General features: G+C 43.7%; 1 protein-coding gene across 1 annotated transcript in view; it reads left to right on the top strand.

Annotated features, from left to right (window-relative positions):
- JAZF1 (JAZF zinc finger 1) overlaps positions 1–23250 on the top strand; it is a 213089-nt gene that overhangs the window by 142762 nt on the left and 47077 nt on the right. Inside the window, exon 4 of the mRNA XM_034644258.1 lies at positions 22359–22555. Within this exon, the coding sequence (XP_034500149.1) occupies positions 22359–22555 (197 nt within the window). The remainder of the gene's footprint in view (positions 1–22358; positions 22556–23250) is intronic.

Below are 23250 nucleotides of genomic sequence, written 5' to 3'. Positions count from 1 at the left end.
GGCAGAGAATCCTCCCAGCTGTGGAACAGAAGTTCTGCTATATTCCCCCCCAGTGTTGTCCTTGCTTTGCCACAGTTCTCAGGAGGCTGCTGCTTCTTTGGGGATCAGAGACACCTGAATCGCTGGTCCCCGGCTAGTCTGTTCTACAGAAGACCCCCGTTGGCTCTGCAGGGAGCCCTGTCTCTTACCTTATTGATTCTTCCGCTGTGTACAATTCACATACCAGGGTTGACCTCCTTTGTACTCTACACAGTCAGCTGGGTGTTAGGGAGTGCTTCTGGTTCAAAAGAGGATATTTAACAAGTTCAAATTTGTTGTCTGGGCCCCACTGTCTCAGTTCTGGACCCTCCCAGCGGCTCAGTCTCTGCTCATACCAGTGCGTAGGCAGGCCCTCCCTAGCACAGGCTTAAGACTATGTTAGCTAACTCAACTGTGAAACCTAGAACAATGATATAGTCGTTTGCTCATGAAGTGGCCCCTTTGCAGGTAGATCTGTATGAGTTATGAGGGGCCCACGAGACTTGAAGGACTATTTAAGGCCTTCCAAAACCCATGTTTTAGTATATTTTAAAAGAAGGCAGGTATCAAAGCAAGAGGCCTCTATGCCCAACTTAACATTACAAGAAAAACCACTTCTTCCTGTCCAAGTAGTTAAAGTGACCCTCACAGCCAGCACATCCTACAAATACATCTAATATCATGGCTCTTATTATCTTATGTCTGTCCCAACACACTCAGGTACATGAGCAACTCCTCATGGAACAATCCGATTTTTATTGTGTCTTGCCAGGTAAAATCCTTTGGGCTTATTTTGTTTGCTTGTGAGTATGAGCGCAAGGGTGGGAAGGGAGAGGCAGAAGGAGAAGCAGACTCCCCATGAGTAGGGAGTCTGCCGTGGGGCTTGCTCCCAGAACCCTTGAGATCGTGACCTGAGCCTGACCTGAGCCGAAGGTGGATGCTTAACCAAATGAGCCAGCCAGGCCACCCCCCCCCGCCCCGCCTTTGGCTCATTTTAAAACTTCATTTCTCCCCTTCCCTGGAAAAGAGTCATTAATTTAGGAGCATTTGGCTGGCTCAGTCAGTAGAGCATATGCGACTCTTGATCTCAGGGTCCTGAGTTTGAGCCCCATGCTGGACATGGAACCTACTTTAAAAAAAAAAAAATCAGTGATTTATTGGTTGCTTTTTGTTTGTTTAGATATTGGTTTTTCTACCTAGTTCAGATTCTCCAAGTTGGAGAGGGCTTATTTGGCTATTCTCAGAAAGCAAGACCACCCAGCACATAGTAGACATCTAATAAATATTTACTGAATAAGGGTGATTGAAGATGTGTATGTCTAGGCGAGGGGTGGGAAATTCAAGTGCTTAAGAATGTCAGACAAATGGGTGCGCCTGGGTGGCTCCCTCGGTTAAGCGTCTGCCTTCCACTCAGGTCATGACCCTGGTGTTCCAGGATCGAGTCCCGAATCAGGCTCCAGGATCGAGTCCCGAATCAGGCTCCCGGCTTAGCAGGGAATCTGCTTCTCCCTCTGCCCCTCACTCTGCTCATGCTCTCTCTCTTGCTCACTCTCAAATAAATAAAATCCTTATTAAAAAAAAAAAAAAAAGGAAGGAAGGAATGTCAGACAAATGATGTAAATGAGTGGAGCTGGCTGGCTGCTGGAAAAACAGGGAGTGACTTTGAGAGCCCAGGAGAAGAGGTTGCTTCTCTGCTTTCCGCTCACTGTTGCTGTGGAAGAATTGGGACTCAGTGATGTCAGAGCCACTCATTTTCCAAAAGGATCTGGAAGACTGGATTGTCCTATAAAATCTCATCTTTAAATCTTGGGTCTGCATTCCGTAGACCATCAGTTGGTGAGCTCTGGCTTTGTCAGGCTTTACTAAATAAAGTAGGTATGTTCTGGCCCATACCATGGAATGAAGGGCCTGTCATAAGGCAGAGATTCTTATGAGTGAAATAGAATCCTGGTGGACAAGCAAATAACAACATATGGATGAATGAGAAGGAAAAGTCTGCGGTATAAGGTACCATCATCGATCCTCAAGATGACCAGATTCCTTATCTGTGAATTCCAGCTAAACTCCCTTTGTAAAAAAGCAAGAGTCAATACCTGTGGCACAGTGGTTCAGTATCAGTAATTCAGTGTTTGCAGCAATTTTCTAGAACATAACTCCTGTAATAACTAAAGAATCAACTGCAATTCTATTTACAGGAGGGAAAAAAAAGTCCATTAGTCCCCTTTACATTTAATGAATTCTTTTTCCTTTTCCCTGAATCATCACTAACCTGTTTTTGAGACTGAGGCTACAGACCACCTTTTAGGTGTAACTAATGCCGTCTTGGTATTGTTTATGAACTTTAAAAACAAAGCAATACTGATTCACCAGAGAATTCCAGTTCACAAGGGTGCAGAGTGATATGGAAAGCTCTTAGGTCCCTCCTCCCATCCCACCCTCCCATCCCTGCGCGCGCTCTCCTTCTTCTCTCCCTCTTTCCCTCCCTCTCATTCACGTGCACACACGCAATTGAAATACTTTTAACGAACACGTGAAGTACAGGGGAAAGAGGTTTGAGGTCAAGTAGTTCTAATGTGAACTGAAATTTTAGTTAAATTCCAGTTTTTTTCATGATCAGATCTTCTCCCAAGAACCCCGGAATTTACTAGATAGTATTTCACTGTTATCTCGAATAAGTCAATAAATCAAGTCCATCATGTTTCAGATTTAATAGCTGCCTTATTAACCAAAATTGAGTATTAATAATAAAGTCAACATATTTACTGCCCTCTTCAGTGGGATGGTTTTCATTATTCATTACTCAATTACTTTTGCAGTAAAAAGAAATGAGTTATGATTTGTTTTGGATGAGCATGTTATTAAATTAATGGCTTGTTTCGAATGTTTTAACCTAAATGTTGTAGTTGAAAAACATTAGTAAAACTTTGCACTTTACCTTATCCAGAATAATAAACCTGTTCTAATCAAAACATTAAAACTCACTCCATTTTTAATTACTCTACAATAATATCATATTGTTACATGATACCTGGAGTATGAAAGTTTTAAAAAGTTGTAGTGATCAAATTATGCACCTCAATTAATTAGGCAATAACCCATGAAAGATCTATTGTTACCAGTGGGTGAAAACTAGTTTGCTAGTTAATGACCCAAGCTGAAGTCAGGCTGAGCTAAGCTGAAAGAAGGCACTCGTTAACCACAGGAAGGATGAATTTTGAGAATTATAATTACCATATTAAATGGAATTTGGTGGTTTATTACAACCCCCTTTTGAAATGTAGCGTTATAAAGAATTCCTGCCCTCAGCAAGGCAGGAAGCTTGATATCCTCCCCAGTTTATTTTATAATTACTCAATAAAATCCAGACGAAATTAGTTGTTACCAGTAATTAATGACCAGTTTAATAAAAAAAAAAAGGGAGTCTAGCAGATGGTGATTATTTTTTTAATAGGGCCTGCTTGAAGGGATCATCCTGATAGTAAACTCTTAACGGTAATTTGTAGCTAAAATGGCTGGCGGTTGCCATCTTATTGGTTACTGAGGCTGAGTCTAATCCTTGCTTAAGAGCCGGGGCTCATTTCTTCATCAGCTGAAATTCTTAAAGTAAATGGTGCTCTGGTTACTACTACAAATAAAATGGGTTCCATTAGCACACCAGAGGGGGAGATTCTAAAAGACAGAGGAGCCCTACGCATGTCTTGGGAAATTCAGAGGCTCCTTTAATGTGGGAACGTTGAGCACGAGATGGAGTCACGGTTAAACAGACATATAAGACACTAAAAGGACCCTGTGTGAAAATAAAGTTCATATCATCTAGTCCTTTTTTAAGAAGTGGTTCATCTATCTGGGTGACTGGGTAAGAAATGGCGAGGTCAGCATTGGCCACACGCTCCTCTTATCCTTGGCTGGTGAGCAGAATTTTCCATTTTTAGCAAGGGATGTGAGGGCTGCTTTCTGGCAGTCATGCTGAATGCGTGAGAAACAAAAGGTACACAGAATTCCTACAGACGTAAACAGCAGGGGCTGTGGGTGACGTGCACACACCGTTCTCACTATCCAGGACCACAGCCCAGCCGTACGCCGTGCTCTCCTGCTTTTTTAAGCCTCACCCTGTTGCTGACATTCTCCCCACAGGCTGCTTCAGAATCGTCTGTGCTCCCCTCAGGCTCCCCGTACCAGCTAGTTGACAGCCTTGGAGAGCAGGGACTGTGTCTCCCTCAGCCCATGTACCTCCATCGATAACTTGTTCAGTGGAGTCACAGCACATGTAGTCCTCTGCTGAGTGACTGGAAATGTGGCGAGCAATCCCTTACGTTTGTTCAGAACTTTGCCATTTACAGGGATTTTCAGGAAGAGTCAATCCACTCCAGTTTGTTTTAGCCCCGTTCCTGCTTCTGTGCTATATTCCCTGCCTTGTTTTGCCTTACTTCTTCTGCCCTTATCATTCTTTCTTTTTTACTGGACTTCGTGTCTCCTGGAAAGCCACTTTTTATTCTCCCGGAACTCGTAGTAATAAATGAGTAAATAAAACTCCCATTTTACAGATAAGGAAACTGAGGCCCAGAGAGGTTCAAAATTTGAACACGAGCATATAACTAGCCTGTGGTAGAGCTGGAGACATATCTTGCAGTTCCCACCTTTGTTCTTCTGTTTACCACAACCCCTGCTAAGTAGCAACCTCAGTGAGAATGAATGAGAGAAATTAAGCCTCACTTCTAGTAAAAGCAGTGTAGGTCTGAAAGAAAGTGGCCAAAGTAGCTCTTTGCTTGCATATAAGAGGAATGAGACATCTGGAAGGCTTCCCACAGGTGGGCTGGAATTCCTTCTTCTGGAAATTTCAGTCAGGCAAGAGATGGAGGGGAAGGGAGGGATGTGAACTAAGCTCTGACCCAACCTGAAAAAGAGCAAATTGTTTCCATCCTTAGCAGTAAGTATGCTGACGCCCCCAGCATCCTCAGGGCCCCTTGGAGGCTGCCTAGGCCTGGCCCCCCAAGCTCTCTTCACAAGGCGGGGGGGGGGGGNAGGGGGGGGGGGGGGTCTCCATCTTCTCTCCCTCCTCTGCCTGCCCTTAAAAAGATGGCCTTCTCCTCACCCATCCTACTTGTCCAAACAGTATGGCCGCCTAATGTTTTCTTTCTTTCTTTTTTTTTTTTTTAATAATGCGTTGCATTGTTGTGATGGAAAATTTAACATAAAAAAGATCAGAAAAAGTCAATTTGGTTACTGAAAAAAAAATCATATATTTTGTAATGACCTCCCTTTGGTTCCATTAGGCCTGATGAAGCACATTCTCGGGGACCCTCAGGAGGTGAATTAACTCTTTCAAAGGCACTAGGGTTCTATTCGGTGAATTACCCACTAAATGGCTCCCAGGTATCCTGAAAGATATAATGTCTCCTTGCAAATTCCTCATGTCCTGCCAGGGAGTGATGCCGACACAGAGAAAATGTGGTTAACTGCACAAATGGGGCAAAAGCCGGCTGTATGTAAATTCAGCACCGCAATTGCAAACACTGTCCGCTACAATCAGGAGTGAGGGGCAGGGGGGAGAATGGGAGCTTAATTTTGGCATCCTCCAGTCTTTCCCCAGTATTAATAGGCAACGCAGGCCTTCTGTTTGCATGCTTCACACATTTTAACTCCCAGAATTCCTCTCTCCAGTTCTGCACTGTGCATTCGAGGGCCACGCGCACTATGAGTACTCACCAAAGCCCTGTTGTAAATTATGTAGGAAAAAAGTTGGAAATGTTTTAATGGGCTTTTCAGAACTCTGAATTTCAAGGTTTTTGTTGTAGCTCTAACCTAAATGTTAGCAGGCTCATTTGTCACGTTGCTAATACCTTTTTCACTACCCCTCCTTCCTCCCACTACATCGCCCACCTCCATCAGGGGGGGGGGGAACGGGACAAATTCCCGTTTGAAGTCAGTGGAAGTTCCAGACTCTACTATTCTGTAGGATGAAAGTATGGGGTAAACTGGCCCAAGATTTTTCTCACCCTCTCTAAGGGAAAGCAGAGTTTGGTCTCAGATCTTACCAAACAAAATTCCTTACCGCAAAGGCTTCATGAGCGGTCTTTTCACTCCCAATAAGGAAAAGGATAAGACTTTTTCTCTGAGTGACTTCGGTTACACAGTAAGAACTACAGGATCAGATAACTTCCTGAAGAATCTCCCAGGCAACCGAAGGGGGGGGGGGGTTAAGCAAAAACCATCATAAAATACCCTTTACCGCAGGGACCTGCGTCAGAGTTTTTATTTCGGCAAGTTCTGGGACTCTCCTTATTTAAGGGGGTTTGGGTACGTTTTTGAAGTTGAATTTAAACCACTTCCTGCACATTGCATCACGTGATGCAGCGTCCTGTACGAATGTTCTACAGAACAAAGCATTCCCAGCTCCTGCACTGGATAGTGTGAGTGCCGTGCCTCTCAGAGGGAGGCCATTTTTGCACAAAATGATAGAATGAATAAACAAATGTCCTTTTTCATTAAAAAAGGCAGCTATGGGGCGCCTGGGTGGCACAGCAGTTAAGCATCTGCCTTCAGCTCAGGGCGTGATCCCGGTGTTCTGGGATCGAGCCCCACGTCAGGCTCCTCCACTGGGAGCCTGTTTCTTCCTCTCCCACTCTCCCTGCTTGTGTTCTCTCTCTCGCTTTCTCTGTCAAATAAATAAATAAAAAATCTTAAAAAAAAAAAAAAGCAGCTATTCAATCGCAACATATCTGTTCCCCCAAATTTCATCTAAAAATGTAAGAGGAGACATTATCAAGCCTGAAAAGGTATAAGAACTCTATTTCTCCGTAACTCTGGGGGCTCCTCTTCCTCAGACTCTCTCAAATGTGGGCATTGCTCCCAAGTTTCTCTTCTTGACCTTGGTCCCTCCTCTCCCTACGTGCTCTCCTGCTGTCCTCCTCTGAATGGGTGACTCCTAGTCTAGACTGCTGACCTTGTTTACACCCCTTGATATCCCACCACCATTTCAAACCTAGCATATCCAGAACTGAACGGTAGCCACTGTAGCAGCAGCATCCGGTAGAACTTTCTGTGACAAGTATGTTCTCTGTGCTCTCCAGTACGGTAGCCACACGTGGCTATTTAGATTTAAATTAAATTTAAAGGGGCATCTGGATGGCTCAGTGCCTAAGTGGCTGATTTGGGCTTGGGTCATGATCGTACGGTCCTGGGATGGAGTCTGCTTCTCCCTCTTCCTCTCCCTCTCCTTCTGTCTCCCCCATTGCTTGTGCTCTCTCTCAAATAAATAATTTTTTTTAATTAAGTTAAATTAGAAATACAGTTGCTTAGTTTCACAGCCACATTTCAAGTGTTCAGTAGCCCCACCTGGCTGATGGCTGTTGGATTAGACATCATATCTTTAACATTTTTGTTTGTATCTTTCCTATGGCATTTTATTAGCTGTGGGTCCTTGGGCAAACTGCCTAATGTCTCAGAGGCCTAACTCTGTCATCTGTAAAATGGGACTGATAGAGGTGCCTGGGTGGCTCAGTCGATAGAACCTGTGACTCTTGATCTTGGTATCGCGAGTTCAAGCCCCACGTTGGGTGTACAGATTGCTTAGGGGAAAAAGAAAGAAAGGACAGAAAGAAAAGAAAAAGGAAGAAAAGGGGACTGATAGTAACCCCTGGCAAGTTTGTAATGAGGATTCAAGAAGGTAATAGTTACAGGGCATCTAGCGTCGTAGATGCCGAAAAGGCCTTTCTGGAATCGTAGATCCTTTCCCCTTACCCTTCTCTGATATTAATTTCCAAATATCTATCTAGAGCTTAGATAATGTGAACACTCACCAGGGCCATTTTAAGAATGGGTTGGTTTGCACATTGCAGGAAACAACTTAAAAAAAACAAAAACGAAAACCATGGGTTTAAGCTGCAGGCCTTGGTTATTAGAAAAGTTCTGAGCGACTCTGTGTTGTAGAGTTCATGCAAGGGCACTCTGCAGGATCTAACAAGATTCTCCTAGGTTTCTCGGAATATTTTAGTTCGGGCAGTGGCTTTGTTTTCCAGAGCATAGTGACAGGAGAAGAATCCCCGAGAGACTAGTATCCACAGGAAGGTTGAGAGGTGTCTCCTTAATGAAAATGCCCATTGCTTCGGTAGACGCTGGGGGGGGGGGGGCAGCTTGGTTTGCATGTGTGAACCTGATGGAGAGGCTCCCTGATTATCAGAAATGGCCTGGGTGTTGGGTGCAGTGGTGTCCAGGGCCTTCCGGGAAAGCTGGGCCCTCAGCACCTCAACAGGAAGCCCTCTGGCGTGGACCAGACCTGCACACTCAACAAGTTTAAAAAAGGGGTTTGCATGGTTTATATCCTGGCTGCAATCCATTAAAGCTTTAATTACACTAATTAGGGATTTTGGATAATCAGGTTGGCCTGCTTGAAATGGGGGCCTGTACTCTTTGTGAAGAAAAGGTTTGTGAAATAAACCAGCAGGATAAACAGGATTGTGGGGGCACACGTATTTCTGGGAACCTGTCAATGCCAGGGATTTGTGCCTGCTTTTGGCATGCAAATGAAGGCTGCACACTGAAAGTGGCAGAAGGGCTGGAGACCCCCCTCCAAGGAACACTTCATTAGCAGTTAAATACACTGACATTCTTGAAAATTTTAAACACACACACAAATACACCTGAATTTTTTTCCTCCAACCTGTAAATTCCCCATTTGGGGTGGAACTTGTGTAGGAAAGGTGCCTAGGGGATCTTGTAAAATACAAATTCATTTCGAAGCAATACTGAATAGTTTTGTGTTATTCTTCCCCGCCCCCCCCCAACACATACACAATCTAAGGGACAGTAGAAATACCATTATGATAGTCAAAGCACACCATCTGACACTACATGATGGGGTTAGGAACCATAGCTAGGTTTGTGAAATAGTTGAAAGAGTTAGGAACCATTGACTTAGACCTTCCAAATTAACAAACCTTCATTATGTCATTTAATAGTATGTGCTCTGTATAAAAGTGCTCAAACTTTGCAAGCAAAATAGTTTAGTGGTGGGTGGGTGAGAGAGAGAGACCGACCCTGCAGTTCTGCTGCTAACCATCTTCTTACTGGATTTTGAATCTTCATTAGATATTTCCCAGAACTATGTTGAAATTTTTCTTTTTTTCTCCCTTTTTTTTCCCCTTCTCTCTATTCAATATTTTTTTTTATCCCTGTGTATTTTTCAAGTGATGATGTGAACACAGGATGGGATATATATGAATGATGAATAATCATGGCCTGAAAAGGGAGTAGGCAGAGAGAAAGCTTATACAAGATGGCAAAATATTAATAACGAGACAATTCATCATACTGATTTCTCATTTTGTGTGCTTTTGAAATGATCTCTAATAAAAAGTATAAATTATCACCATCATCACTGCCCCATCTTCTCCAGCTGCAATGTTTATGCACACCAAGTATCTTGAGTATTCACAAAGTCATTGTTTGCTCAAGCAGGAAGACACAGAAGTTCCTATCTTTGATTTTTTTAAAAAAATAATTCAGTCCCCTGATGCGTATGCTTATTTGAAGAACCAAATACCTAAACACATTCATCAAGTCCTGCCTCCTGAAAAATAGGGAAAATCAAACTCTAGTCCAGATGCAGCTTCACGGAGCTCTTGCAACAAAAGGAAAACAAATGCCTTTGAAAAAAATCAGCCCCCAAGGCCCGCAGAACTTGAGGTCTATAAGCGTCTGATGCCCACAGATGTATACATGGTGAAGGACAGACCACGTGTAGAACTGACTTTGCCCCCAAAATTATTTCACTGCCTAAATGGATTAATCCTTTTAAGAAAAATTGCTGTTGACTCCACTCTGTTCCCAAACAATGCTAATCTACTGACTGCTACTCTGTATATAAGTGAGTCCCAGGTATACGAAAATAAATTCCGGTGAGCAGTTGGCCTTATAATTGTATTCCTGAATATGTGCAATTATCTGTGTGCCTTACGTGCCTGCTTTACTTTGGAGACTTGGAGGCAGCTCTTGTCTTGGACATAGCTTTCTTTCTCAGATCTTTTTTTTCAAGTTATTTAAGTCATCTCCACACCCATCGTGGGGCTCAGACTCACCACCCTGAGATCAAGAGTCACGTGCTCTTCTGACTGAGCCAGCCAGGTGCCCCTCGCTCAGATATGCTTATCGTCTGCCGTCTTTGCTCCCTGGTTCTCTGAGAATGGATACGGCATAGTCCAAATGAATTAGGATATGCCTAGACTGGGGATGTTAGTAGAAATACCAGTGGTTAGAGGGGATAATATGTAAACCGGAGATGGCGCACACCTTCCTTTATGCTTTAACCTGAATCAGTGGGTAGTGGCCGCGTCAGGCCTGCTGATGGTGAAGCTAGGGTGGAATGCAAAAGCAGTGCAGGCAAGAAAGTGCTCTGATCAATGCGTTATGCCCTCATGGGCAGAGTGGGTTCTCAATGGCACCGGAGGAATGATACATGCCATCCCTGACATACACAAATCCTGCCTGTTTGAGATCTCCTCTGACATTGAGAGTCCTCGACAATCTCCCTGATGTCTCCTCCCCTTTCTTAACCCGGCGTTTCATTAACCAGAGCCCTCTAGTGCACCTCATCCCCTGGTGCTGGAGTCACTGGTTCTTCTGGTCGGCTGTCACCTGGTTAGCTCACCTAAGTAGAAGGTCATGGCAGCATCGGAGAAAGACTTCTCTTTAGGAATGGAGACTTTTGATCCTAGGCTTAACATATCTATCTAAGCCCATCTATGGACTGCAACCCCTTCCCCCCCACCCCCGCAAGATGTCCTCTTATGTAGGGATTATCCAGTCAAATGAGCGTAAGATTTAGGAACAGTTTCTCATAGTTCCTGGGTGAGAGTCAGGTGGATAGAGCTAACACCCATAGAAATACCAAGACTCTGAGCGGCCTCCTGATGCATGTTGAGTATTATGTCGGGCAACTGCTTTCCATGCATTTATCTAATGAGAGCTTGACAGTAACCTGGATGCGGTAGGTGTTTAGTTATCTCTGCTTTATGAGTTAGGATCCCAAGGCTAGAGAGGGTAAGTACTTTGCTCAAGTTCGAATACCTGGCAAATCAGATTAGGAGTTTGCCTCCAGAGCCTAGACGTTCAACCACTAGACTGTGTTCACAGCCATTAGTGATATTGGTACTAACACTCCAGAGACCCTATATCCAGTTTTTTCTTTAGTTTTTAAACCTCTCCCTACTTATGGGGAGAGTTACGTTTCATCTCATTAGCAGTTTACATGGAAACCTCAAATAACTCATTTAATTTACTACCAGAGGAGGCAAAACAAAAAAACTCAAGCTATTTGTAGTTTTGTAACACAAAACCTCATAAAATGCAACTTCTTTGTTTTGTTCGTTGGTTTTGACACAGATGTCAAATTAGCAATGAAAACCATATGTAAGAAACAACCATAGTTATTCCCAATTCGACGAAAGTGGAAAAGGAATGGAAAGGGTGATGGAGAGATGCTGCCAAGAGAGGGACATTCCAGTTGGCTTCCAAACCAAAGATTTGTGCATGTAGTTTTCAGAAGTGGTTTTTATTCTTGGCATTGATGATGAAAAAGACCATGGTTTACTCTATTCAGGCTAAAGTAAATCAAAATTAATTGCTTCATTGATAATTTATGCTGACCTGTGGCTTAAAATAGTGGTTGCTGGAACCAGAACCAGAGCTCTCATTAAGATAGATTGACTTTATTACTCCTCGGTTGTTAGGAAATCCCCAATATTTATTGGGAATATACAGAGTAATGGTATGCAGGAATGGGATTTTGTGCATTATTGCAGTTACACGGCTTCAGTACATGAATTTCATTTGAGTGCTAAAATTCCAGAAGAGATTATTGGCTTAAAAAAAAAAAAGTAGTAGTGATTTCTAAGTACTATTCACAGAACAGCTGCTAGTCTTTGAATGATGCCATTCATGAGGATGTTTCCACTGGTGTATACTCTCCAAGCTTCCAAGGACATGCAGGGCCAGGGAGCAGGGAGCCCCCAGCACCCCACAGCCAGCCCCCCTGTGTGCCCTGCCGTAGGAGGACACTCAGCGTTTTCCACCTTGCTCCCAGCCCTTAGAGCTCCCAGCTCCCTGGGTTTGGGTACACTCATATTTGGCTGCTTTCATTTCGTTCAGCATATTGCAAATGATTCCTCCCACACGTAGGAGTTTCATTTGGTCTGCATTCCTTGAAACAGAATTTTTAGCAATGGCAATCATGACAGTAAAGGGAGATATCATTAATATCATGTATCTAGAGAATAATTATAAACAATATATTATAAACAATACAATGTACAGATGATATAATTATAAAATAATGATAAAATTACATTTAATGTAGCTTCTCTGCATCTCAAAAAAAATTTTTTTTAAGATTTTATTTGTCAGAGGGCACAAGCAGAAAGAATGGCAAGCAGAGGGAGAGGCAGACTCCCCGCTGAGCAAGGAGCCCAATGTGGGAGTTGATCCCAGGACCCTGGGATCATGACCCGAGCTGAACACAGGTGCTCAACTGACTAAGCCACCCAGGCATCCCTGAATCTCAAAAAAAAAAAAAAAAAAAAAAATTTTTTTTTTTCCTAAGATTTTATTTATTTGACACAGAGAGAGAGCTAGCAAGAGAGAGAGGGCACAAGCAGGGGGAACAGCAGACAGAGGCAGAGGGGAGAACAGGCTCCCTTCGGAGCAAGGAGCCCGATTCGGGGCTTGATCCCACAACTCTGGGATTGTTACCTGAGCCGAAGACAGACGCTTAACTGATTGAGCCACCCAGGCACCCCTCAGAAATTAAGTAAATTTTTTCCTGTGTTTATTATTATCACAATTGTAGAATAAAGAACAATCTTTCTCAAGAAAGGATTACTTTATTCAAGATTATGTTCTCCTATTTTATGTTAAAATGGCTCTTTCTTTTCAACGAGAGGCTGGTGTTGGTAGGTAGATAAAGCAATATAAAAATTGGCAGTTGGCAATATAAAAATTGGCAAACCAACGTTAGTCATTAAATAAATATTTTTAAAAGGCTTAGAATATCCAGGCTAGATGCCATAGAAAATGTAAATTAACTGTAGCTGCCTTAAGAAAAAAAAAGAGGAAATATGATTGTTAAGATTTGTTTCTTTATTTATAATAAGTAATCTCTACACCCAATGTGGGGCTGAAACTCACAACCCTGAGATCAAGAGTCTCGTGCTTTTCCAACTGAGCCAGCCAGGTGCCCTGAGAGTGGATATTTTTAAAATCACCTCTTGGCTTTTTGGGTTTTTTCCTCTTACTCCCCTCTCTTTTTCCTTCTTGCTGTCCCCAAAAATAAAGTAAAAATTTTTAAGAAAAATGAGCTACAAAATCTGATAGGAAATTGGCTTGCCCTCACTGTTAATTTATTTTGTACAGATTAGACCAGAATACCTCAGAGTCCAGGAACAATAGTCTGTACGTGTCAGATATAAACTTAAAGAAAAGGGAAAAAGAGAGAGAGGTTTTAACGCAATAAATCTGTCAGCTTAGTTTGGTACCCAAGAACAAAATCTGATTCATTGGCTGTGTACTTCACAAATTATGCTCACAACCCATGTGAATATCAGATGAAAATCACACGCAAGAAAACCCTCACAAGTTAAGTGCCACACTGATCTGGTCAGATGGTATGGGTTTTTTCCTGGTGCTGCTTTTAGTTTTATTATTTAGCATTCAGTTTTTAACAGCAGCATCTTAAAAGAGGCTCAGAGTTTTGGTGACATTGCAAAAATTTTTATGAAGCTTCAAAATCCACCCCATTGGCCTCAGATTGTGAGGTCAAAAATAGCTCTGGGATGAGAAGTTGAAACCTATGCTTATTCGAAACATGATTAGAAACCTTCTGAAATTAGCATGACTCGGGGTCTAAATTTCGTCTAGTTTTGTCTACTGAGAAGAACAACATTTATTAAGTTCCCAGTGATCACCAGGAAAGGCCCCTCTGTTAATAAAGGGGCGTGGACAACAATTACTCCATTTGTTGCTTACAGGTTATGTTTCACTGGCCAGCTGTTCTAACCAAATACTCCTTCAGCTGCACTGCGGCTTTAAGTTGCTGCTAAAATATGAAGACCTGCCTCATGAGTTTATTAGTAGATGTGTCTTCTGAAAGCCATCATTGCATGGCCACCTAGAGCAGCAGTCAGATCTTCTGACATGTGGGCCACACGTGATTGCATGCCGAAACGTACCCATTATTCTCATGGTCATTTCCCATGGTCTGTATTCGAATGTCCTGTGGGTGGTTTTACTTCCTTACTGGCTTTCTGTCCATCTTTGTCCTGGATTGCATGTGGTCGTAGTCAGACAAAAGAAAAATCGGTAATGGACAGTTTGGACTCTCCCCTGGAAAGACCGATTGTGTCCTTGTCAAGTCAGAAATCCCGTTGTCTGGAGCCTTGAGTTACCAGATTTGGGAGTGCTTGGAACCTCATGGTCTCCCTGCCAGCTCCCTGCAGCTTTCCTCAAAGGCTTTCTGGGCTTCACAATTTTGTTTCCACTGAAAAATGACGGTGCCCAAAGGGCCAGTGAAAAAGCAGAACAAAGCTTTGGACTTCCAGTGAAGCAGCTGGATGCGGCACTTTGTACAGGGGGTCCGGTTGTGGACCACTGCAAGCCCTGTGCGACTTTATGAATCTCCGAGGGCGAGGGCAGGCTTAAACTTCATCTTTCTGTCGGCTGGCTGTGTGGACGGTCTCCTGTTGTTCGTCCTGCCAGAAGGGCCTTCTAGGGTTTGGATCTACTCAGAGAAGTAAAGAAGAGAAAGTGGGGGGTTTACAGATAGCACCTTTTACCCCCAGCATGTTGTCCCTCAGTAGAGGAACCTTCTGTTTGTATTGTAGCTTCTCAATGTTCCTGTGATGGCAGCACTTGGGTAATAAATGTGTACAGAATCAGGGCAGCTCTTAGCCTTCAGAATCGAATCAGAATTAATGATAGCAAGAGCTTATCCTATTATTCCGTAATTCAGCTCAGAAATAACCAATTGCTGACCTAAGTGTCAGAGATGAAAGATTTGTGAATTAGGATTTCCAGAACAAATCTCGTTCATGTCCATTATGTACCAGGAACCTGACATTTATTAAGGTCAAAGTGCCAGGCCCTGTCCCAAGTGCTTTACATGTATTAACTCAGTCTTCACAACTCTGTAGGACAGGACCTGTTACTAACATGTCACTCTTCACGGAGAGAGAACTTGAGGCACAGAGAGGTAACTGGCCCAAGGTCACACAGCTGGAGAGCATAGGGCAGAGATTACAATCTAAATGGTCTCCCTCCCCAAAGCCCACCACCCTCTTAACTGCTACACTAATATTTTCAAACTCACGCTCTCACCCGTTAGTAGGTCAAGAAATCAGTGAGCAGGGTATTTTGTTAAAATGAAATAGAATAGAAAGATATCAGAGTATATCACATGTAGGAAGGATTGTTTCACGAAATTTTTGTTTCAGACAAATTACATAAAAATTCTTTGCGTCCAGATGTTTTATCATTTTTCCAATTTCAGAAATTTTCATACTTTTTCTGATTTCAGGAAGGTGATATGGTGTGAATGCTGCCTATTACATTAGGCTCCCTGCAGGGTCTGGGGCAGGCCCTGGAATCAACCACATTAATATTTGTACAGTGAGGCATGTGAAAATTCACACTAAATGCAATAAATAGTGTCAGTAGCCTTTAAGCAGTTCGATTCAGGGTTTGTCTCCCAATGAATTTTGCTGCCAAACTTATAAAGAAGTTTTCCAGTTTTCAGATATTTCAAAATTGCAATTGCAGACCTAATTATACGTATGTGTACAGGCTTCCCAATATGACATACGCTTCTTACAACGGTTGAGGTTTAAAAAATAAATAAATAAAACGTTTGGAAAACACTGCACGATGCTCTTGCTGAAATCACTGACTGTTGGAGCTGGGAAGGAACTTAGGGGTGATATATTACATCTATCCATAAAAACCAGAATGCTTCAGTTTTAACAAGTAGACAAACCAAGGCCAGAACGGAGGGCCTTGGGACTTCCGGAGGCCACCCGCTTCTTTTCCCCAGAACAGCCTCCCGACGCAAAGCTCAGGCCTCTGGACAACACGCCCTCTCCAGAGCCTTATAATAACAACCGAACGGCACCATGCATCTCATAGTTTGGATTCTTTTCAAGTTTTTCCGAGAGAGACCCAAGTTTCGAGTGGTCACTTCCATGCCTGGGTTCTCCAGAGCCAGGGAAAGCCATGTGGTTTTCTCCCCAGCAGGACACTTAGGCTCAGGTGTTTGGCCATAGATTCGGTGGCAGTGGGGTTTCTGCCCAGGTTCCAGTGAAATCTGTAAATTTCCTGAGTTTGTGGTTGAAACTGGTCTCCCTGGACCAGCAGTTTGACATTTTCCCCCTGTGGTGTTATATTCATGCTTCCACATTTAACATGTCAGACTGAATGAACATTGTGGTCTAAGGATTTAAAAGATTTATAATGGAGTCTTGAAAATTTACTTAAGGAATATGTACTTCCCCAAGCAATAACAAATATTACTACAAGTGACCATATTAAATGAAAGTAACGTGGGCATTTCTGATTTGTAGGAAAGTTAAAATTAATCGTATGGCAGTTTCAGTTTCAAAAGGAAAACACGGCTTTGCCTGACCGCAGATTTCCAGGCTGTTAGTCAACAGTGAATGAACTCTCAGGTGACTCTTTTTTTTCCTTAAGAAATACTCAGTTTTCTCTATGTGTAGAAAGGCAATACTTGAAGGAAAATACTCTGGAAAATCAACCATACTTGTATCTGGAAACCTCATAACTTCTGGTAATATTTTTTCTTTCATAAACTGGTGAGTCTATAGACTGTCACTTTATTCTTTAAATGGTGCATGTAAATATGTACACTTGGGTGTGTGTGTGTGTGCGTATGTATATTCCGTGATTTGAAAAAATGTTTTTAAACATAAGCCACAAACCCATAAAAATGTTTACATAAGTGTATTTCAATGAGATGTATTTTTATAATTTTTAGAAGGAAAGGAAGACATATATTCTTTATCCCTTCCCTGATTGGTTCCACTAGTGAGTGGGCAAGGAGTCTGGCTCAAATGCTCTTTTCTATGTTTAAAAAAAACAACAACAATAATAACAACTACAAGGTGTTCTGATAAATGTTGAATAACTGACTTTTGGAGAGAGAAAAAAGCCCTGATTGGTAATATTTGCCAATTTCCATGGTGTAAATACTCCCTCTGCAGACAGCTTCAGGCTACCAACATGATGTCATTGAACAGAGCTGGGAAGAGCTGTATAGTTGCACATCCTTATATGATAATTACAGCAAACAGCATATTAATGTAAATAGCCCCAAAACACATAAATAATAGTAAAATAGAAAAAATAATTAAGAATTGATAAGCATTGCATATTACCTTTTTAAAAATTAACCTGTTTAATTATAAATTCACATAATTTAGTTTTTAATAGTGGGTATGTTTGACAACTGGCTCACAAGGATCCCTGAAAATGTGATGACCAGCTCTCATAAGCCAGTACAAACCCACAGTAGCAACTAGTCTAAGATCAGAACAGTTCCCGTTGCAAAGCAGAAAGAATTTGGGGAGGCGGACACAGCTAGGCTTCTCCATGTCACAGTCCCATGAGGCGACAACGCCAGGGCTCCCCAGGCGTCAAGCAGACCCACACAGCAGAGCTTGGCCAACATGGAAGAGATTGAGGCCTCCTGTCTCCCAACCACCCCACTTCCAGCATATAAAGCCCCAGAGGGATTCCCTCTACGTTTCCTCAAGCCCTAAGCTCGGGTTCCTTAAGCCTTTTCAACTTTGAAGGGCAGGACTCTGAAGCAAAAGCAAGAAGGCTCCGAGTTCTTTGACACGCCCACGGCAGCATGGCAGAGTTGGGAGCATTGGATTTCAGCCCTGAGGCTGAAATTTTCTCCCACCAGCTCTGCTCCTCGCTAGCAAAGTGACTTTGCACGGGCCACTCTGCCTCAGCTCCCAGTTAATGTGAAAAATGAGGGTGTTAGACTAGGTGATCTGTCTTACCTGGGTTTCTTCCAGCTCTAAAGTGCCCCATGTTGGCTGTATTACTGAGGGCTTCCCAAAAGATGACCCATCGTATGAAAACCCATCAAGAAAAACTCAGGGGGCGCCTGGGTGGCACAGCGGTTAAGCGTCTGCCTTCGGCTCAGGGCGTGATCCCAGCGTTGTGGGATCGAGCCCCCACATCAGGCTCCTACGCTATGAGCCTGCTTCTTCCTCTCCCACTCCCCTGCTTGTGTTCCCTCTCTCGCTGGCTGTCTCTATCTCTGTCGAATAAATAAATAAAATCTTTAAAAAAAAAAAAAAGAAAGAAAGAAAGAAAAACTCAGACCACAGGGTGATGTGGCTGCCCAAGCCTGAATTCCCTCTCAGCCATGGGAATACAGGGGAACATTTCTAATAGGGGCAATGGGAAGATCAGGGCTGTGGTCCTTCAAGGATGTGTCACAGTGCGGCTGCCCTTAGTGAGAGGGAGATTTGCCTGGCTTTCTGGTCAAAGCCAAGCTACTCAAGTCTCCCGCTCCTGGCTGCACTCAAGACCTTCTTCCGCCGCATCGGGTTCTTTATAAACTTGTCTCCCCGAGGGATGCCTTGCCATTGGGAATCTGCCCATCTTTTGACAAAGAGCTATATTGGTGGCACATTGCTTTAAAACTTTGCGGTTTAGTAGGTCTCAAAAAATAGGTAAAGTCACGGTTGATAAGTGAAAGAGGAAGTGGAGCTGGGCAGTATTGCCAATGAGAAGCTGATGAATGGTAACCACTGCTCCCGAGGAGTGTACCCCTGTGTGTGCGTGCGTGCATGTGTGTGTGCACGCATGGGTGTGTTGTCCCCAGGACTAAATCGTGCAGCTGTGTGTGTTGGTATGGCACGGTTGCTGTGATTTATGAGTCAAGCCGAGAGCAAGTTCACAACCGGCAATCCAAGAGAGGAGGAGGGAGGGTGGAGGGAGAGGAAGGTTGGCAGAAGTGCTTTATGAGTTTCATGTTTAATGCTTTTAACATGATGTCTCGTTCTCACTTCTAGAAAGCACTTAGCAGATATAAGCCAGAAATAGATTGCTGTCCATAGCTGACCAAACTCCTGTCGGGGTGAAGGTGGGGGATGTGTGGGCACGTGGCTGTGGTTTTTTATGGTGGTTGTTTTATATCTGAGCTGTAGGAGAGTGTTTTACAATAAAAGGCACGAGCTATTGGTACTGTCTCACTGGGGTGAGAGAAGACACAGACAAGCCTGCCCCCACCCCACCCCACACCTGTCTCCCTCCTCTCCTACCTCCTTTTGACAAGAGTTCCCGTCTGACACTGTATATGCACCCTCTGGGCTGATTCCCAGTTGGCCAAGCCACGTTCTATAGATGAGGCATGAGCCAGCAGCTTTCAGAGCTATGAACAAGGAACTTGGAGTTAAGTAGGGTAGACAGGATATATAGATAAAATCATATTACAAAGTTTTATATAATGATGACAGCTTCCATGTTTTGAGCCACTTCCTGTAGGACAGGCACTACTACCTCATTTAATCCTTAAAACCATCCTCTGAAGTCAGCACTATCCTGTCCATCAGTGGGTGGTTTTCTTCGATCGTTAACATTCAGACTCACAAGAGGACCGGAAGCCATGGTGGGCACTGGGTCTCATCAGAGGAATAGTGGGCAGAGCCACAGCTTGCCAGCAGGACAGCGTCAGGCCTTCTGCCAGGTCCTCACTGGTGCAAGGTAGACAAGATGCCCCACGGGCAAAGGTGGGAGCTGCCCCAGTAGACGGAGTCAGAGGTCCTGTACTCCATAGGCGCACTCCTTGGTTCCCCGCTTGGATATGCCTGGGTGCAAGATCGCCACACTCAGGAAGCCCAGGCTCTCACTTCCTATTCGGTGTATATAAATGGTTTCTCGCTCTTCCCAGTCCAGAAGCGATTTACCAGTCAGGGGTCAGTGTGATCTTAGGGAGTGCCGTTAGCCTAGCTGAAATACCATCTTAGCAGATGACCTGAGCTTCACCAAAGATCAATTCTCCAGCAGAAAAGGAAAAGATGTATGTTGACACTTTGCCTGAAGTCATTAGTCGCATTTTACGGAGAATAAAGCTGAGGTTTAGAGAGGTTTATCAAACTTGCCTCAAGTCACATAGTAAGTAACACAAGGTGGGCTGGAGCCCCAGTCTGCCTGGCTCCAAGCCCCGTACTCTTCACTAAGGTACAAGATGCACATTTTACGTTCTACTCCATAGAGTATCTGCTTTCTTTTACCATTTAAAAAACTGACTTGAGGGACGTCTGCCTGGCTCAATCGATAGAGCATGCAACTTCTGATCTCAGGGTTGTGAGTTCAAGCCCCACATTGGGCTTAGAGCTTACTTTCAAAACAAAACAAAAAACTAACTTGAATTACCTACATTGAGAACCATTGGTCTTTCTGGAAGAAGCAATATATCCTGTGGTTTTGCCCACTCCCCACATACCATGTACCCCAATTGGAGAAGCTTGGCACTGTGCTAGTTAGTAATTCTACTTAGAATAATAGAAGAAATCACTAGTTCTTTGCTTTCCTTGAGAGTCCGTATTTTGAGTAGAAGTTTATGGGGGAGAGGGGAGGCAGTCTTAAGAACAGTAGAGCCAACTTTGCATCTGAAAGTAAATGAGTACCTGGCTCCAGGTGCAAACAATTGTCTTGTGGCATCGTTCCTTTCTTTTTAATCTTCGCCATCGTGTAGCACAAAACCCAAGAGCTCAAGGCAGAGCATGTGGCTTTATTATTGTTCAGTTCTTCATAAAAATCTGGTTTATTATATATCTAGATTGTATTCAGAAGCCATTCAAGAAATGTGCCATCCATGTTCCAAGTATAAAAGTAGACATTTTAAGACACTGTAACAATACTGTAATATTGTTTCATTGGGAATTTGATTGGCTAAACTTTTTACCAGGCATTGGAACAATCTGTTGACTTCTAAAACTTCCTAGCATAATGAAGACAAATACTAAGAAATTTTTAGACAGAATGTGAAATGTGTTGGGTCGTTAATACCACGTTTAAGTACAAGGGAATTAGTTAATGATGAATTGTATTCAAATGGCACGCAATGATGGGGGCCTGGGTACAGGGAGGACTTGAGGGCCATGGCTAAGAGGAGACGGCAGTGGGCATGGGCACCTGTTTCATTCCCTAAATGTTTTCATGCCCTCTGTTCACTAGGCTTTCTACCGTAGTTTTCAGAAATGCAACTGACAAAGCCTGCCTGCCAATAATACAAAAAAAAAAAAAAAAGTGTGCCGGCTCCTGGCTGGCTCAGTCAGTAGAACACATGACTCTTGATCTCAGGGTTGTGAGTTCAAGCCCCACATTGGGCGCAGAACCTACTTAAAAAATTGATGTCCGAAAAGAAGTTTGTTCTTTAGGTGAGAGACATCATGCCATAGATTGTTTTAAATCTTGTATTACATGAATTTATGAAAAGCTATGCAGTGAGAAAAGAACAGTTTGAATGTTACTAACATAAGAGAAGTGTGGAAGGGATAACTTTGCAGTTTCCTAAGTGAAATGATCAGGAAAGGTCGCCCTTCCCTGTATGGGTAATAAAATCACAACAACACTGGTCTTCGGCAGCCTTCTTCCTCCTTGTACCGCTCTCTTTCCTTCTTGAATCTGCTTGGGCGGATTTACTCATTCTGTAAATGCTTACAGAGATGGGCTCGGTAGCGTGCTAGCCGCAATTATGGGGACTTGTGTCCTTTCCTTTCAGCTAACGGGGAGGGAGACAAGACCTTCAGTCTGCCAAGAAAATTTTTAAAAATCCAAATAGATGAGGATCTGGAGTGGAATCCGTTTTCAGGAGGCCGCATATGTTAAGCGGCAGTGAAGCAGTAGGGACAGTAAATCCTACCCACCCACAGATGAAGGAGGCCCTGTCCACCTGGGAGTGCTGGGGAATTTTGAGAATGCGTGGGCTTTCTATGAGTTGAAAGGAAAGAGAGGACCTTCCAAGAGAGAGGAAGTCTTCTAACCGAAGGCACTGCAGCGGGTGTAGACAGAGTCTGTGTGTACAAGTTTCCCACAACAAGGGTTCGCCTCGGGAAGAAATGGGGCCTACCCGTGAGGACCCTGAAGACAGTGAGCTGGAAGATCATTTCATCCCATAGCAAAAGGGAACATTTGTGAGTCTCTGAGATTGTAAACAAGCCCCTTTCCCAGGGCGGGGCATGTGTCAACTCGGGGGAGCTGTCATCCTTCTTCATGCTCCAGAGACGGGCTGGGTTACTCACCCTCTGTTGTTGCTTCAGATTCATGACGGATGCTGCCCGCCGAGAGCAGGAGTCCCTAAAGAAGAAGATTCAGCCGAAGCTCTCGCTGACCTTGTCCAGCTCAGTGTCTCGAGGGAATGTGTCCACTCCGCCACGCCACAGCAGTGGAAGCCTTACTCCTCCCGTGACCCCGCCCATCACCCCCTCCTCTTCATTCCGCAGCAGCACTCCCACGGGTGAGTGGCTGGGCCCTACCCTGGCTGGAAGGGATAGTTGTTGGGGAACAGCGTGCGCGTGAGTGGGATGTATGATATGCTGGAAGCAGAAGGGGGCCGGGGACCGACGACGATTCACACCCACTCCCTCTTTGACCCTGGTCTCTGTGAGTTTGTTGATTTAGTCCTCTACCACTGAAGAAATATTTATAAATTATTGTGTCTGTATGTGAGAATGGTTTTGAGGGTATTTTTTTGAGCCTTTGCCACGTGTGATGGCTGTAGGGGGTTTGCTTCAGTAGATGAAACAAGATTGCCGTGTGTTGACTAGTGTTGGTACTGGCCGATGAGTACATAGGGGTTCACGAGACCATTCTCCCTATTTTGCTTATTTTAAACATTTTCCATAATTAATGTTTAAAAAAAAATTCCGAGTGCCTCCTCTGTGCCAGGCACAGAGCTACCGTATGAGCCAAAGGAGACCCCATCCCCATCCTGAGGGAGGTTAGGCCTGGTGGAAGGTGTTGGTATTCTAGGGGGACAACAAGCACACACTTGTCTTCCCCTCCCAGTTGGAGAGGCCACTGAAAAATTAAACAGCAGCCAGAGGAAAGATCAAAATCAGCTTTGTTAGTGAATAAAGTCAAACTGCAAAATGGAACTTGGATCCAGGACCGTGGGGCTTCTCTTAGTATGTCTTCCCTGAATCAACTTAT

This window comes from Ailuropoda melanoleuca, chromosome 1 (assembly GCF_002007445.2).
Source record: "Ailuropoda melanoleuca isolate Jingjing chromosome 1, ASM200744v2, whole genome shotgun sequence".
Classification (NCBI taxonomy): Eukaryota; Metazoa; Chordata; class Mammalia; order Carnivora; family Ursidae; genus Ailuropoda; species Ailuropoda melanoleuca.
The sequence above is the reverse complement of the archived record's forward strand: the minus strand, read 5'-3'. Positions and strand labels throughout refer to the sequence as shown.